This window comes from Callorhinus ursinus, unplaced genomic scaffold (genome assembly GCF_003265705.2).
Source record: "Callorhinus ursinus isolate GAN/ISIS: 27379988/994484 unplaced genomic scaffold, GSC_fseal_2.0 scaffold14, whole genome shotgun sequence".
In the NCBI taxonomy this organism is placed as follows: domain Eukaryota; kingdom Metazoa; phylum Chordata; class Mammalia; order Carnivora; family Otariidae; genus Callorhinus; species Callorhinus ursinus.
The window spans coordinates 34,564,248-34,578,516 of record NW_027397076.1 but is presented as its reverse complement, the minus strand read 5'-3'; the positions used below and the strand labels follow the sequence as shown (position 1 = coordinate 34,578,516).

The window sequence follows — 14,269 nt, the reverse complement described above, 5'->3', positions numbered from 1 at the left end:
AACATGCAAAGAAAGAACTAGCTTTTATTTCTGTACTGCCTCTGTCCTCCACAGGAAACAAGATGCTAAGTGACTTCAGAGCTTAGTTATCTCTGAGATTCCCAAAGGTTCCTACCACTATCCTAACTTAGAGAGTCCGGGTGACTGGTTTTCAGAAACTGAGGGGCTTACTAAATGTTAGAAAAGGGATATGGCAGCTCCACCTCAAGTAAATGAAACTAATAACAAACACAGTGTTCCATTAAGGATAAAACAGAAATTTATTTAATGTGGGAAGTCTTTTGATAGGTTTGACTTTCAATGAAAAAGACATGAAAATAATGAAAGGGTTCAGAAGAGAAGCAAAGCTAATTGAAAAATAGGAAATAAGGGAGAAAAGTAAATGTTTAAAGAACAGAAGGCTAGATGGTAACAGTTTCTTCAAATATTTTAATTATAAGGAAGGAGAGTGACTAAATGCAGAACTACAGGGAAAAATGGATTTAAAAGCCCTTAAGAATTTAGGTTAAGACAGAATTTTCTGAAACTTGAAGACCATCTTACTTCAGTTTTGAGGCAGAGGGTTCGTTCACAGAACTCTTGGAGCTCTGGAATCATTAATCATATTTATTAAATTATCCTTAGGCATCCCAACCCTGTGTTTTTTGAGCACTAACATAGGAGTTAGTTCTGCCTCAAGATTAAGTTGCTCAGCACACCAAGGAGGAATAATTGGGTCTTGTTATCTGCTCACCACTGCCTCAGATCTTAGACTGGCTTGAGCCTTCTTGAAAAGGAAGATGATTATAACCTGCAGTAGGAAAAAGATTCAGGCTGAAGATCTGTGATCTCAGGTTAAGCTGTTTCAACTATTAAACTCATTTCCCTTTTAGGTAATGTAATCACTAACAATTGTCTTTATGCCAACAGAAAGGGGAAAAATAATTCTTAGGTAAAGAAAGAAGGAAATCTACTCTCTCAAAGCTTGAGAAGTATTAAAGTACAAAGTGTCTCCCTGATTTGGAAGTTTTCCAAACCCTGTATCTTAATTTTTTTCAGAAAAACACTTAGGGTCTTCCTGTAATTAAACTTGCTTTGCCCCTTGCTTGGAAATACTGTTACCTACCACGTAAAGGAATGGAGTACTTCAAAGTAAAATATCAGAACTGCAGTTGAAAGATACTCAGTACCAGTTAAGTAACATTTGAAATCCAAGAAAGAGAAGTCAAGAATTCCATGACATTGTGTTTACATATTCACAAATACTCTTAAATGAATATATCCATTTGGGAGTTACAAGTCAAGAAAAAGATATGTTTACATATTTTGCAAAGAAGTGAACATTCTGATTCTTCGAAATGTAGGTCGAAATAGTTCTCAGCTTTGATATTATGATAGAAGTGTGGCTTGGAAAAAGATAATCTTAAAAAAAAAAGTCATGAAAATAACAGAGGCTGAAGGTATGCACAAAGGAAGTGGGGGTGGAGGAAGCAACTGGAAGAATTAAGAGAGCAGGACGCAGCTCTAGAAACGGTACCTGTCCCAAAGCGGGTCTGCACGCCGCTGTCGCCTTGCACAGCGCTCCTGGAAAGCTCATCTACAAATTCCGGGGTGGGCCAAGGGTGGCAAGGTTCCTAAGGAAGGAAAGAGAACAGAAATTATTCTGTTCTCGGGAGTCCGGGAGTCAGGGGGACCATCCTGATCAGGAAAGTGGTGTCTCTTTCCAGGGCTGCAAACCTCTCCACCTGTTTCCTTCGGTCCCTATTCAGTCGCTCCCAGCCTTGGGGCAAATCGAGTTGGCGTCCACCCGGCTGCGGGAGACCTAAGTTTCCGATGGGTCCAGCCAGCACCCAGGCAGCGAGTTTCCTTGGTCTCGCCAGTCGCAGGCTCCTGCCCCACGCGCGATGTCTCCACAGCAAACTCCGCCTGAATCAGCCTGTTTCACTCCTATCCTGGCGCCCTCGGGGCGGGCCAGGGGCCGGGGAGCGCGGCCCCGTGCCGAGGCGGTTGGGAGGGCTAGGACCCTGCGGCCGGACCGTTACCTCGCTCGCTGGGCGTGGAAGGGCGGCGGGGGGCAGGGGGCCGCGCGGTGGGTCACGCCTCCCGTCCAGCCGCGTGCCGGTCTGCGCGCCCGCCCAGGCCTGAGAACGTGTGGCGGGGTCTCCCCCGGGCGCGCCCAGCGCACGCCGCTCGCCCGGGAACTTCCTCCCCACCCGCCTGGCCGGGCGGCCCGTTTCCCCGGAGCGCCCGCTGCCTGGCCGCCGCTGGCTCGCTCTCCCAGCTGGCTGACCAATCCCGATTTGGAGTTCAAGATTCCCGCCGCTCCACTTGCACTACGCCCTCTGCCTGTTTTCTGTTTTTGTTTTAACTTTCACTCGGGTTAAAGCTCTACCGATCCTAAGCTTTCATCTCAGACGTTTCTCTAAGGGGGATTTAAGGAGGATCTCAAGCGCCAGTCGCCGCTCTCCCTGGTGCTCGCCCGCCCCTCGCCCACGGGAGACGTCCCCGGGGCGGGCGGGGCGGGAAGGCCCCGGTTGGCGGCGGGTGGGGCCGGGTGGAGCCGCCTCCCGCACGGGGGAGCCCCCGGGCTCGGCCCAGCCCAGCCGCGCCTGCCCTCTGGGCAGCTGCCCGGAGAGCTCGCGGAGGAGCGGCAGGCGGGCGATGGAGACCGGGAGACACCGGGCGAGAGGAGGCGGGGTGGGGGAGGCGGGGAGAGAGCGGGGGCGGAGGCTGGCAGGGGGCGCTGGAGGCAGGAGCCGCCCGTGCGCTCCTCGCGCCCGAGGGTGCAGGAGGTTCTGAAGCAGCGGTCGCACCGCGAGCCTCCGGGGCCCGGCTGGCGGCGGGGCTGGCGGGGGGTGGGGGTGGGGCGGGGGGCGCTGCCGCCTCCGGGGGCGTCACCGGCCTCGGCCCCTTTGTTCTCGCGCGCTCCCCCTCACCGCCCACTCCCCTGCTGTTGCGCGGCGGCGGCGGCGGCTCCTCCCGCCCGAGGCAGTCGGGCTCCGCGCCGGGGGCGGGAGGGGGCGGGGGGAGCGCGCCAGCCGCCCGGAGTGGGGGGCGATGGCGAAGCTCCGGGTGGCTTACGAGTACACGGAAGCCGAGGACAAGAGCATCCGGCTCGGCTTGTTTCTCATCATCTCCGGCGTCGTGTCGCTCTTTATCTTCGGCTTCTGCTGGCTCAGTCCCGCGCTGCAGGATCTGCAAGCCACGGCGGCCAACTGCACGGTGCTGTCGGTGCAGCAGATCGGCGAGGTCTTTGAGTGCACCTTCACCTGTGGCGCCGACTGCAGGGGCACCTCGCAGTACCCCTGCGTCCAGGTCTACGTGAACAACTCCGAGTCCAACTCCAGAGCGCTGCTGCACAGCGACGAGCACCAGCTCCTGACCAACCCCAAGGTAAGGACGCCCCGCGAGCGAAGCCTGGCTCCTGCCGAGGTCTTGAGGTTTGGGGGAGCCTCAGTGTCAGACACCGCTCCGGGTGGGCTCGAGGTATGCTCTCGTTCCTAGGAGGAGACGGGGACGGCGTTGGAGGCTGTACTCCAACCCGCAGTGGGTAGTCGGGAGCCCGGGGCCCGGTCCTTGAGGTGGGTTTGTGTGCGGCGACCTGTGGTGCCCTGAGGCTTTCTTTACACATCTCTCTTGTCTGGTCTCACATTTTGAGACCTTGGCCCAGCTCAGTCCGGCGCATGCAATACGGACTTTGGAGACCTGCAAGGAGCCGAAAGTTAACTTTTCCTCTCGTTAAAGCCAGTGGGTAGCAGGGATCCACCTACTCGGACGCACGGGCAAGGTCTGAGCTCCCACTGGCCGCGTCAAGCACTCGCTTAGGGAGGTCGAGGGGGTCTTTAAGAGTCCTTGGACGATGTTAGAGGGTTCCTTGCCTTTTAACTCTAAACAGACGCTTTTAACTTGGGATGCAAAGATGAGGGTGATTTCCACAAACGACGTGGAAATCACATGCGAAATTCTGGGTAGGTCTGTTTTGGGGGGTACCGAGAGTTCCTGGTTTTCATGAAATAGATTTTCAAAAGGGTCGCGAGGAAGCCTACTGACTCTGTGTGTCTAGGGACTATTCGGGAGCCATCTGGAGAACGGTAAAACTTACTGAAAATAGAAACCCCTTGGTGAAATGTACCGAATATTCCTTCCCTGGCAACTTTTTTCATTCTCGCAAGCAAAAAAGAAAAAACCTGGTTAGGACTCGAGGGATGGAGAGGGAGACTCGGAAAACTGTTCCCTGCAGAGAAAAAAACTTATAAAAAGCAATGTCCTCAGTCTGTGAACTAATTGAGCTTTGTAGTACACCTGCTTCTGCAAGAAGGCTTTTCTTTTTTATCTTCTGTTGATCTGTTTTTACTGTTCTAGTCGCTTAACTATCGAGTAAAGGTGTGTTTCTTCTTCGAAGTTACTGTCATTTTCCCTCTTTGTGAGGGCTCTGCTCAAAGATCAACCAGAAAAACAATACAAAAGGGAATGAATCTTGTGTACACAGGAAAACTTTGTTAAATGTGACAAGATGTATTAATACAAAGAAAACATTTCTATATTAGCATTTTAAGAGAACTTAAAACAAACTGACTACTTCTCTGCAGTAAAACTCCGGGTCTTGTTTTCTAAACAAACAGTTTAGGAATTCTTGAATTTGGGAAATTTTAAAAAAGGAATTCCTTTTTAAAAATATGACTCCTCTTTTAAAAAGATGTGCTCCTGCTGACGAATGTATATTCATTTACCTTAAAAATGAAGATAATATATAAGAAGTAAATATAAAAATACAGATTTAGATAAGGTATAATGTTCAATGTCTTGAAGAAGCCGTGTCTCAAAAACAAATGTAAGTTAATCTGCTAAAACTCAGGAATTTCAAAAGAAATCTTAGGGTTTTAGAAACCACATTTTTTTTCAGGATTAAACCAGTAATATAAAAGAAGGTATCACACAGTAGTAGTGATTTAGAAATTATATGGTAGTTCATCATTTAGGAGGCATTGTTATAATTAGTGAAACACTGCTAATTAGTTTTAGTGGTTCAGGCACTAATAATATATTACATACACATATACCAGTAAATGGCTAATATCTAATCAAGACATTGAGAAGTTAGAATTTACTGCAAAAAAGCCTGCTTTGTAATTTCCAGGCAATTTTGAAGGATCTGACAGAAAAAGTAAATTGAGATCATTAGGACATAGATTTTTTAAGTCACTTGGAAGCAGTCATAATGCTTTATGTAATACTACAATTTTATCTCTCTCTTTTTGTTGCAAATAACCTATTTTCTTCCAGTGCCAGTTCAGATCCTGGCAACAAATGTTTTGAAAAAGCATCTGAACAAAATAACATTTTATAAAGTTAAGTATTCAAGAAATGACAGAGCTGGAGAAAGATATTTATGCTACCAAAAAGTGATAAACAACATCCCAGTCAATTTAGTCAAGGTTTCCTCAGCCAAACCAGTCAGTATATATATCTCTTTATCCAAATCATGATTACATTATAGCATTTATAGAGCCTAAGTTTGTTCTTTTGCAGTCACCTTTGTACTTTTGGACAATTAAATGCTCAATTTGGAAATTCTTGTAAGCAATTAGTGATGGAAAAATTCAACATAACCGAAATATTGTGCCAGAGTCTGGTACAAAAGCAGAATGTGTCCACAGTGCTCTTGTAATTAGGCAATACCCATTGTCCTCTTGCCTCTTAGGTGCCTACATCTTTTCTTTGCCTTACATTGCCTATTTATCAAAGGCCCTTTGTAGAATGTCTGGATTCCCTTCAGTGCCACGGGTTCTAATCACCTTCAACCTTTTCTTCTTTGTGACCCACTACCCCAGAAACCATTTAGGAATCACTTCTTAGGGAAAAAAAAAAAAAAAAAAAAAAGGAACAAGGACTTTCCCCCACCCCTCCCTTGAGTTTGCTGCATTAATTATAGTAAAAAGCAGGGTAAGGGAAAGAATATTGCAAATGTATAATTTCTTAAGCCACAGACTACTAAGGAAGATAGTGTGAATAAATGTGACCTTTGACTAATACTCTCTTTAAAATATCTTTAAGTGCTCTTCAGCTTATTTACGTTTTGAATCATATCCATATTGTCAAGGGTAATCACTGTATCTCTCCAGTCACATAATATAGTATTCAAGTCAACTAGTTATACATAGGGCAATGGCCTGCTCTGGGATTTAACCATAGTGAAATCTAAATGTGAGATCAGCTTCCTCTGGCTACTGTTCCCATCACTGCATTATTTCTGCGTGGCTTACAGTTGTGTGGGCTAAGAGCTTTGGTTCTTAACCATGGCTGCACATTAGAATCCCTGGGGGAACTTGGGAAAGAGATTCTGATGCTTGGGTCCCGCCTTCAGGTCTTGGGAGAGTCTGAGCCTTGGTGTTTTTAAAAAAGTTCTGCAAGTGATTCTAATCTGTAGACAAGAGTCAAGAACCACTGGCTTAGAAAACATACTCGTCAATTGTGCAAGGAAGGTAAAATAAGAACCAAAAAGATTCATTGTGATTAATATTTGTGTTTTTAGGTTAAAAGATGTTACTGATGCTACTGAGTATAGGGAGCTGGTATAAAAGGAGGGACTCAAGGAAATCCTGAAGGAAAAGAAGAGAATCATCTAACATTAGTGTAGAAATGATCATTTAAAATTGGTCTAGTATAGGGGCGCCTGGGTGGCTTAGTTGGTTAAGTGTCTGCCTCATGCTCAAGTCCTGATCTCAGGGTCCTGGGACCAAGCCCCATACGGGGCTCTCTGCTCAGCGGAGGGTCGGCTTCTCCTTCTCACTCTCCTTCTGTGCTCTCCTGCTTTCTCTCTCTCTCACATAAATAAATAAAATCTTTAAAATAAAATAAATTAGGTACAATATAAATGGAATGAACTTACATAGTCCCAGACATTTGATTCTGCATCAATAAATACATTGGGTGGCAAAGAAAAGATGAATTTTTAAAACTGCCTCTTGTATGTGCAACAAGAGAGTGGGTGATCAGAGGCTATATGTTTTATTTTTCTCTGAGTTTTTTTTTTTTTTCTTTCTCTGGTCTGAAAAACCTAGACACAAAGGAAAAAGGTCTGTTTCTAAGAAACCAGTATTGTGAAAGAGAAATTCACCAAAGAGAAGAAACACTTTAGACTTTGAGTGTATCCCCCCAAACTGGCTGTGCCTAACTGCACCCTTGCAGCTACAGTCACCTTCTTGGCATCCTTCACGTACTCACTAGCGTGTCCCAAACCCCCCACTCCCCACCCCCTAGCCACACATCCTGTGTAGGCAGGGTGGTCTGCTGGGGCTAATTTCTGAACTCCATCCTTGAAATAGATATTCAGTGTGATATACTTTGTGACCTAGAGAGGTCCATCATATGAAAACTAAGTAATAAAAGGCTAAGCTGAATTGTGACAATTTCTCTACTATCTTTATTTCTCTATGATAAAAGTGGCTTGCTGTGGTTTTTCCTCTGGTGGTTATGTCAATAACTTTTAGTAAGTAGGTAAAATTCCATTCTGCCAATACTTGCTTAACATCTGGGATCAAAGAATGGAGCAAGAAACAGGAGGACATACAAAGAAAAGTGTATTCATTTAACTTTGTTAAATGTCTACTCTGTGCTATGCATGCTTGCAGGTTCTGAGACTAGAAGAGAGATCAAAATAAAGTCTCTGCCCTCATGAAGTTTGTGTTTTGGTGGATGGTGACAGGCAAGAAATAGATTTATCATGTGATGTCAGGTGTGTAAAGAAAATTCAAGCAGAATAAGGGTACAGACAGTGGTGGAAGAAATGAAGGGCTACCCTTTTGCATAGGATGGTCAATTAAGTGACATTTGTACGGAGACCCAAAGAACATGAGGGCATGAGTAGAGGCATAAAGGACATAGAAGGGTCAATCATGTGGCTATCTGGAGAAAGTGTTTCACAGGCTGAGGGCACAGCAAGTGCACAGGCTTTGGGGCAAGTGGCTTCCAGGCTAATGGGAGGAACAGGGAGGATGACAGTGAGACAGAACTAGAGCAAGCAAGATGGAAAACAGCGGGAGGTGAGGTTACACCTTACAGATCATGATATGGACTTTGGATTCTATTCCACGTGTGATGGTAAGCTGTCTGACATTAAGCAGGACTGAGTTATAATCAGACTTAGACTTCTACACAATGTAAATGATCCCTCTGGATGCTGAGTTGAGAATAGAATTTTTGTGTGTTTTTGTGTGTCCATGCATACTCACATGCTCGCATGTGCAAGGTGAGAGATACAGGGACAAGGCTGAAAACAAGGAGTACAGTAGGGAAGGCAAGTGATGAAGACAACTTAGATCAGGAGGGAGCACTGGTGAAGTTCACTGATGGCCTGGTCAAAGATGACTCTTCAGTTTGTGGAGCACAACCGGGTGAAGGGAGGTGATTTTACTAGATGATAATCCAGAGAAGAGAGTTTTGGAGGAGTGTGAATGAAAAGCAAGAAGTTAGTCTTAGATATGTCTAACAGACACACAAGTGAGGATTAATCCATGTGTTTCTGCCCTTAACAAGAGCATTCTCTAGCAAGGAACATCAATAACTATCAAAGGAAATGCATTGTTAAGTTCTCTAGGGAAGTACAAACACCATGATAGGAACATCTAGAGAGGAAAGATTAGGAGAAAATCTTCATGGGGAATGAAACATTTGCTATGAAATTTTGAGAAGGAATAGGATTTTCATCTGGGGAGGAAAAGTAAGGAGGAATGAAGAAAACATCAAGGGAGAGAAAATGCCAAGAGCAAAGCTGTAGAGCTGTGTGAGTACAGGCTGTTTGGAGGAATCATCAGATAGACCATGTGGTTGGAACACCGGGTACAAAGAATGGAGATTTATGGCTAAGGCAGGAGAGTAAATTGGGATCAATAATGTCAAAGTCCTTGATAGCCAGCATGGGTTTGGTGACACTGGGAAACCCTGATAGGAAGAGTAATGCTCCCCGCTACCAAGATGTCCACATCCTAATCCCCAGAACCTGCGAAAATCTTATGTTCCATGGCAACGGGGAATTCAAGTTACAGATGGAGTTAAGATGGCTAATCAGTTGACATTAAAATAAGGGAGATTATCCTGGAGGGCATAGGGTAGTCATAAGGGTCCTTTAATGCAGAAAGAGGAGGTCAGAGTGATGCAATATGAGAAAGACTTAACCAGACATTGCTAGCTTTGAATACAGAAGGGGGCCATGAGTCAGGAATGCAGGCAGCCTCCCTTTCCAAGGAAGCGGGAAAAAGCAAGAAAATAGATTCTCCCTTAGAGAGTCCAGAAAGGAATACAGCCCCTGCTGGTGTCTTGATTTGAGTTCAGGGAAACCCATTTGAGAATTCTGACCATTAGAATTTTAAGATAATAAATTTGTGTTGTTTAAGCCACTAAGTTTATGTTACAGCAACAATAGGAATCTAATACAGAAGCCAAGGAAGGTTTTTGAGTAGGTAATAATGACCTGATATTTAAAGCTATGGTCAGAACATTAAAAATCCACCTATATTATAGCTCTTTAGAAACAAAGTAATCTGCAGACTACTAGGATCGTCCTGTCTGAGATTACTTATCATGATCCATCTCTGAAATCCATTTGTTGTTTATGAAGATTTCAATTATTTCTAGGATTCCCCCAAAATTATGTATCTAAAACAGTAATCAGAGACTTTTTACTTTTACAAAAGAGATTTGAGTTATGTTACAATATATTTTGGTTACATTTTGGGAAAAATGCATTTATTTTATCACAAACTTACCTCAGTTATAGAGCTTTCTATAGGCTGTTAACACATTTTGTTTATTTAAATCATTTTTTGGCACTCATCTATGAATGAAGATGTCATGTTTTATTTACCTTGGGTTCAATTTTTTTTCAGTCTCTAGCAGAGTTTCATATTCAGTTGAGTTCCTAGATAAATAGTATATATATCTATATTACAGTTACTCAAGTAAAATACTGAACAGAAGAGTTCTTAATATTACATATTTTTCTCACTGTTCCTCATGCTATGACTTAGATACTCTCTAGGACACATAAATGTGTAAAAATGTGTACTTTTGATCTGTAGTCATAACTTCTTTTTTTTAAGATTTTATTTATTTATTTGACAGAGAGAGACACAGCAAGAGAGGGAACACAGCAGGGAGAGCAGGAGAGGGAGAAGCAGGCTTCCCACTGAGCAGGGAGTCTGATGCGGGGCTCGATCCCAGTACCCTGGGATCATGACCTGAGCCAAAGGCAGATGCTTAATGACTGAGCCACTCAGGAGCCCCATAACTTCTTTTATTTTAAAATAACCAGTGTGTAAATTGAAATTCATGTGTTATATAAATTGTTTAATTGGTGACTATTTTTGTAAATAAACGAATTTAAATAAATTTATTTCATGCATTTGCTTTGTTTGGTAGCAGAATCCAGCAGATTGGGTCACTAGAAGGTCTGTCTGTATACTGAAGCACATGTGAAGGAATATGCATTCATCTAATTTTTCTTTATCACTCATCTGGTTGATATAGCAGACTAAATGGACTTTGAAACCTTATCCAATGTCCAGTTTACTAGTTGTAATCTAACTATATTGCAGTAGCATGTATTGATGATGTATCTCATTAGAGAAAATTAAATCCTAGAAACTTAAATCTTAAATCCTATAAGTTTAATCCAATTTTTCCTTTGTAATAAAAACATTTACATAATTATTTTTATCAGGAGAACTTTTTTAAAAAAATAGTTCTAAAGAACAGAAAACCAGAAAATAATATTGATTAGTGAAAGCTAAATCCTCAATTCTGATGATTATAATTACTTTCTGTTTTCTCTATTTCAAGGATAAAAATGGCAACAAAATTCATCTTTATCTCTCTTACCTGCTTCTATTCTGGAACGTTTTGTTTCTTTCAGTGGTACCATTATTCTCTGCTAGTAATACTTGTAAAAATTTTCACTGCCAGTGTCCTAGTCAAGACCATTATCATTTGCTTTGATTATTTCAGTATCTCTTTGCTGATCTCCTTATATCTAGTCCATTTTATCCTGCAAACCAAGGGTTCTCAAAGTGTGGTCAGTGGACCAGTAGCATCAGTATCATCTGTGAATTTGCTAGAAATTCACATTCTCAAGTCTCATCAGAGGTCCACTGAATCAGAAACTCCACTCCAGTTTCTGACTTAGTAGTTCTATGTTGAAGTTCAAGAATTTGTACAGTAAAAAGTATATAAATACGTGGGGGAAATGAAATGATATAAAGCAAACGGTAGAAGAAGGCAAGGAAAAAGAGAAAAAGAAATGTACAGGTGGAATACCAACAACAAAAAATAAGATAGCACATTTAAACCCCAATTTATAAGCAATTATATTAAATATAAATGGACTAACTTCCATTTAAAAGACAGAGATTGTAGAGATGCCTGCGTGGCTCAGTCGTTAAGCATCTGCCTTCAGCTCAGGTCATGATCCCAGGGTCCTGGGGTCGAGTCCCACGTTGGGCTCCCTGCTCCGTGGGAAACCTGCTTCTCCCTCTCCCACTCCCCCTGCTTGTGTTCCCTCTCTCGCTGTGTCTCTCTCCGTCAAATAAATAAATAAAATCAAAGGCAGATAAGCCAACTGAAAGATAGGCAAAAGATGCGAATAGATATTTTTCCAAAGAAGGTATACAAATAGCCAGTAAGCACATAAAAATATGTTCAAATGTGTACAGGGTGTCTTCTTGGGATGATGAAAATGTTCTAAAACTTTTGTGGCAGTGATTGCACACTTCTGTGAATCTACTAAAAACCATTGAATTGTACATTCTATTTTTTTACATTTTTTAATTGTAAATTTTAAATTTTTAAAGGTTTTATGTATTTATTTGAGAGAGAGAAAGTGAGCAAGAGTGAGAGAAGGAGAGCATGAGTTGGGAGGGAGGAATAGAGGGAGAGGAAGAAGCAGACTCCCTGCTGAGTGGGAAGCCCAACATGGGGCTCAATCCCAGGACCCTGGGATCCTGACCTGAGCCGAAGGCAGATGCTTAACCGACTGAGCCACCCAGGCGCCCCTGAATTGTACATTTTAAATGGGTGAATGAAATGGTATGTGAATTATATTTCAATAAAGCTGTTATAAGAAAAAAATGCTGAAAGGAGATTTGCTTTGCAAATTTTGGCATTTCAAGTAACTCATAAAGAGGTGTCTTATTCAGTAAATGATGTTAAAACTTCCCTATTATTTGGAAAAATATATATTTTAAAATATTAATTTTCCAAATAAAATTTATTTGGAAAATACTCAGAAATTATTTGGAAAAAATTTTGATAAAAATAAGATACAGATTTAATTAAAATAAAATTATAATTTTGATGGAATAAGAATTTTGATGCATAAAAATAAACTGGGAAAGTAATTGATAAAATATAGGTAAATACTTGCATAATTTTTAGGGCTGTACAAGCCTTTCTAAACATGACACCAAGGGCAGAAATCATAAAAGAATGCACTGATTTGTTTAATGACATAATAAGAAAAGCTTATATATGTTTTAAAAAAAACATTAAAATTTAAAGAAAAAATGACAAACTGGGGAGAATATTTGCACTGTGGTAGAGAAATGATTCAAAACCCAACATATGAAGAGCTCTTAGCAATAAATGACCATCTCTTCAGTAGCACACTAGGCTTGATGATTAATTTTATATGCCAACTTGCCTGGGCTAACAAATGCCCAGAGAACTAGTAAAATATGATTTCTAGGTGCGTCTGTGAGGGTGTTTCTGGAAGAGACGAGCATTTAAATCGGTAGTCTCAGTAAGGAAGATCCATCTTCACGAATGCCAGTGGACATTATCCGAACTGTTGAAGGCTTAAATAGAACAAAAAATCAGAGAAAGGGCAGATTTGCTCTCTGCTTGAGCTGCTACACGTCATTGGCGTCCCTCTGACTGGGGCCTTTAGACTTGAACTGAATTACACCACCCGCTTTCCTGGGTCTCCATCTGGTGAGCAACCGACTGTGGGACTTCTCAGCTTCCCTTATTGTATGAGCCCATTCCACAGTAAATTTCTAATGTGTCTACATATATACTGTTGGTTCTGTTTTTCTGGAGAATCCTGACTAATACACAAGGCCAGAGAGTGAACAGGCAGTTTGGTGAAGAATTACAACTAAGCAGACACATGGCAAATGTGTGTAATCTCACTAATATTCAAAGAAACTCCAATTGTAAATGTTTCCAGGTCAATTCTATGAAAACAGACAACTTGGATCCTATCTTATTTTTTTAATTTTAATTTTATTTTATTTAAATTAAATTAATTAACATATAGTGGATTATTGGTTTCAGAGGTAGAGTTCTATGATTTCATCAGTCGTATATAACACCCAGTGCTCATTACATCATGTGCCCTGCTTAATGCCCGTCACCCAGTAACCCCATCCTCCCACCCTCCTCCCCTTTAATCCTATTTTAAAGTATGCCAGAGCACACGGGAAACAGGGAACTCTTCTGAAATTTTTTTATGATTTTAAGAGTACATTGAAACAAACACCTATGATAGCATACATGTTCAGATGAAAATTATGGGACAAATTCACTTAAGGATATACTATGCAGCCATCAAAAGGAATGAAATCTTGGCATTTGCAACGACGTGGATGGAACTGGAGGGTATTATGCTGAGCAAAATAAGTCAATCAGAGAAAGACATGTATCATATGACCTCACTCATATGAGGAATTCTTAATCTCAGGAAACAAACTGAGGGTTGCTGGAGTGGTGGGGGTGGGAGGGATGAGGTGGCTGGGTGATAGACACTGGGGAGGGTATGTGCTATGGTGAGTGCTGTGAATTGTGCAAGACTGTTGAATCACAGACCTGTACCTCTGAAACAAATAATGCATTATATGTTAAAAAAAAAAAAAAGATAGTAGGAACGGAAAAATGAAGAGGGGGAAATCGGAGGGGGAGACGAACCATGAGAGACTATGGACTCTGAGAAACTGAGGGTTCTAGAGGGGAGGGGGGAGGGGGGATGGGCTAGCCTGGTGATGGGTATGAAAGAGGGCACATACTGCATGGAGCACTGGGTGTTATACGCAAACAATGGATCATGGAACACTGATGTACAGTGATTAACATAACAAAATAAAAAAATGTTAAAAAAAAGAATATTTGCACAAAATCCTAAGTGAGAAAACAATGGTAATCACAATGATGGAAGCACTGGAGGTTTAAATTTTTATTTTTGTTTATATTTTCTAAAATAATTTTCTGAACAATGTCACATACCCTCTTTTGTAAGCCCAAG

The 14,269-nt window shown here is 42.2% G+C and overlaps 1 protein-coding gene across 2 annotated transcripts in view; it reads left to right on the top strand.

Annotated features, from left to right (window-relative positions):
- The first annotated feature begins 2,876 nt into the window (after positions 1–2,876).
- KCNMB4 (potassium calcium-activated channel subfamily M regulatory beta subunit 4) overlaps positions 2,877–14,269 on the top strand; it is a 56,628-nt gene continuing 45,235 nt past the window's right edge. Inside the window, exon 1 of one of the 2 annotated variants that reach the window (XM_073900674.1) lies at positions 2,877–3,372. In XM_073900674.1, the coding sequence (XP_073756775.1) occupies positions 3,037–3,372 (336 nt within the window). In that variant the 5' untranslated portion in view covers positions 2,877–3,036. The remainder of the gene's footprint in view (positions 3,373–14,269) is intronic. The other variant, XM_025882872.2, reaches the window with a different exon arrangement.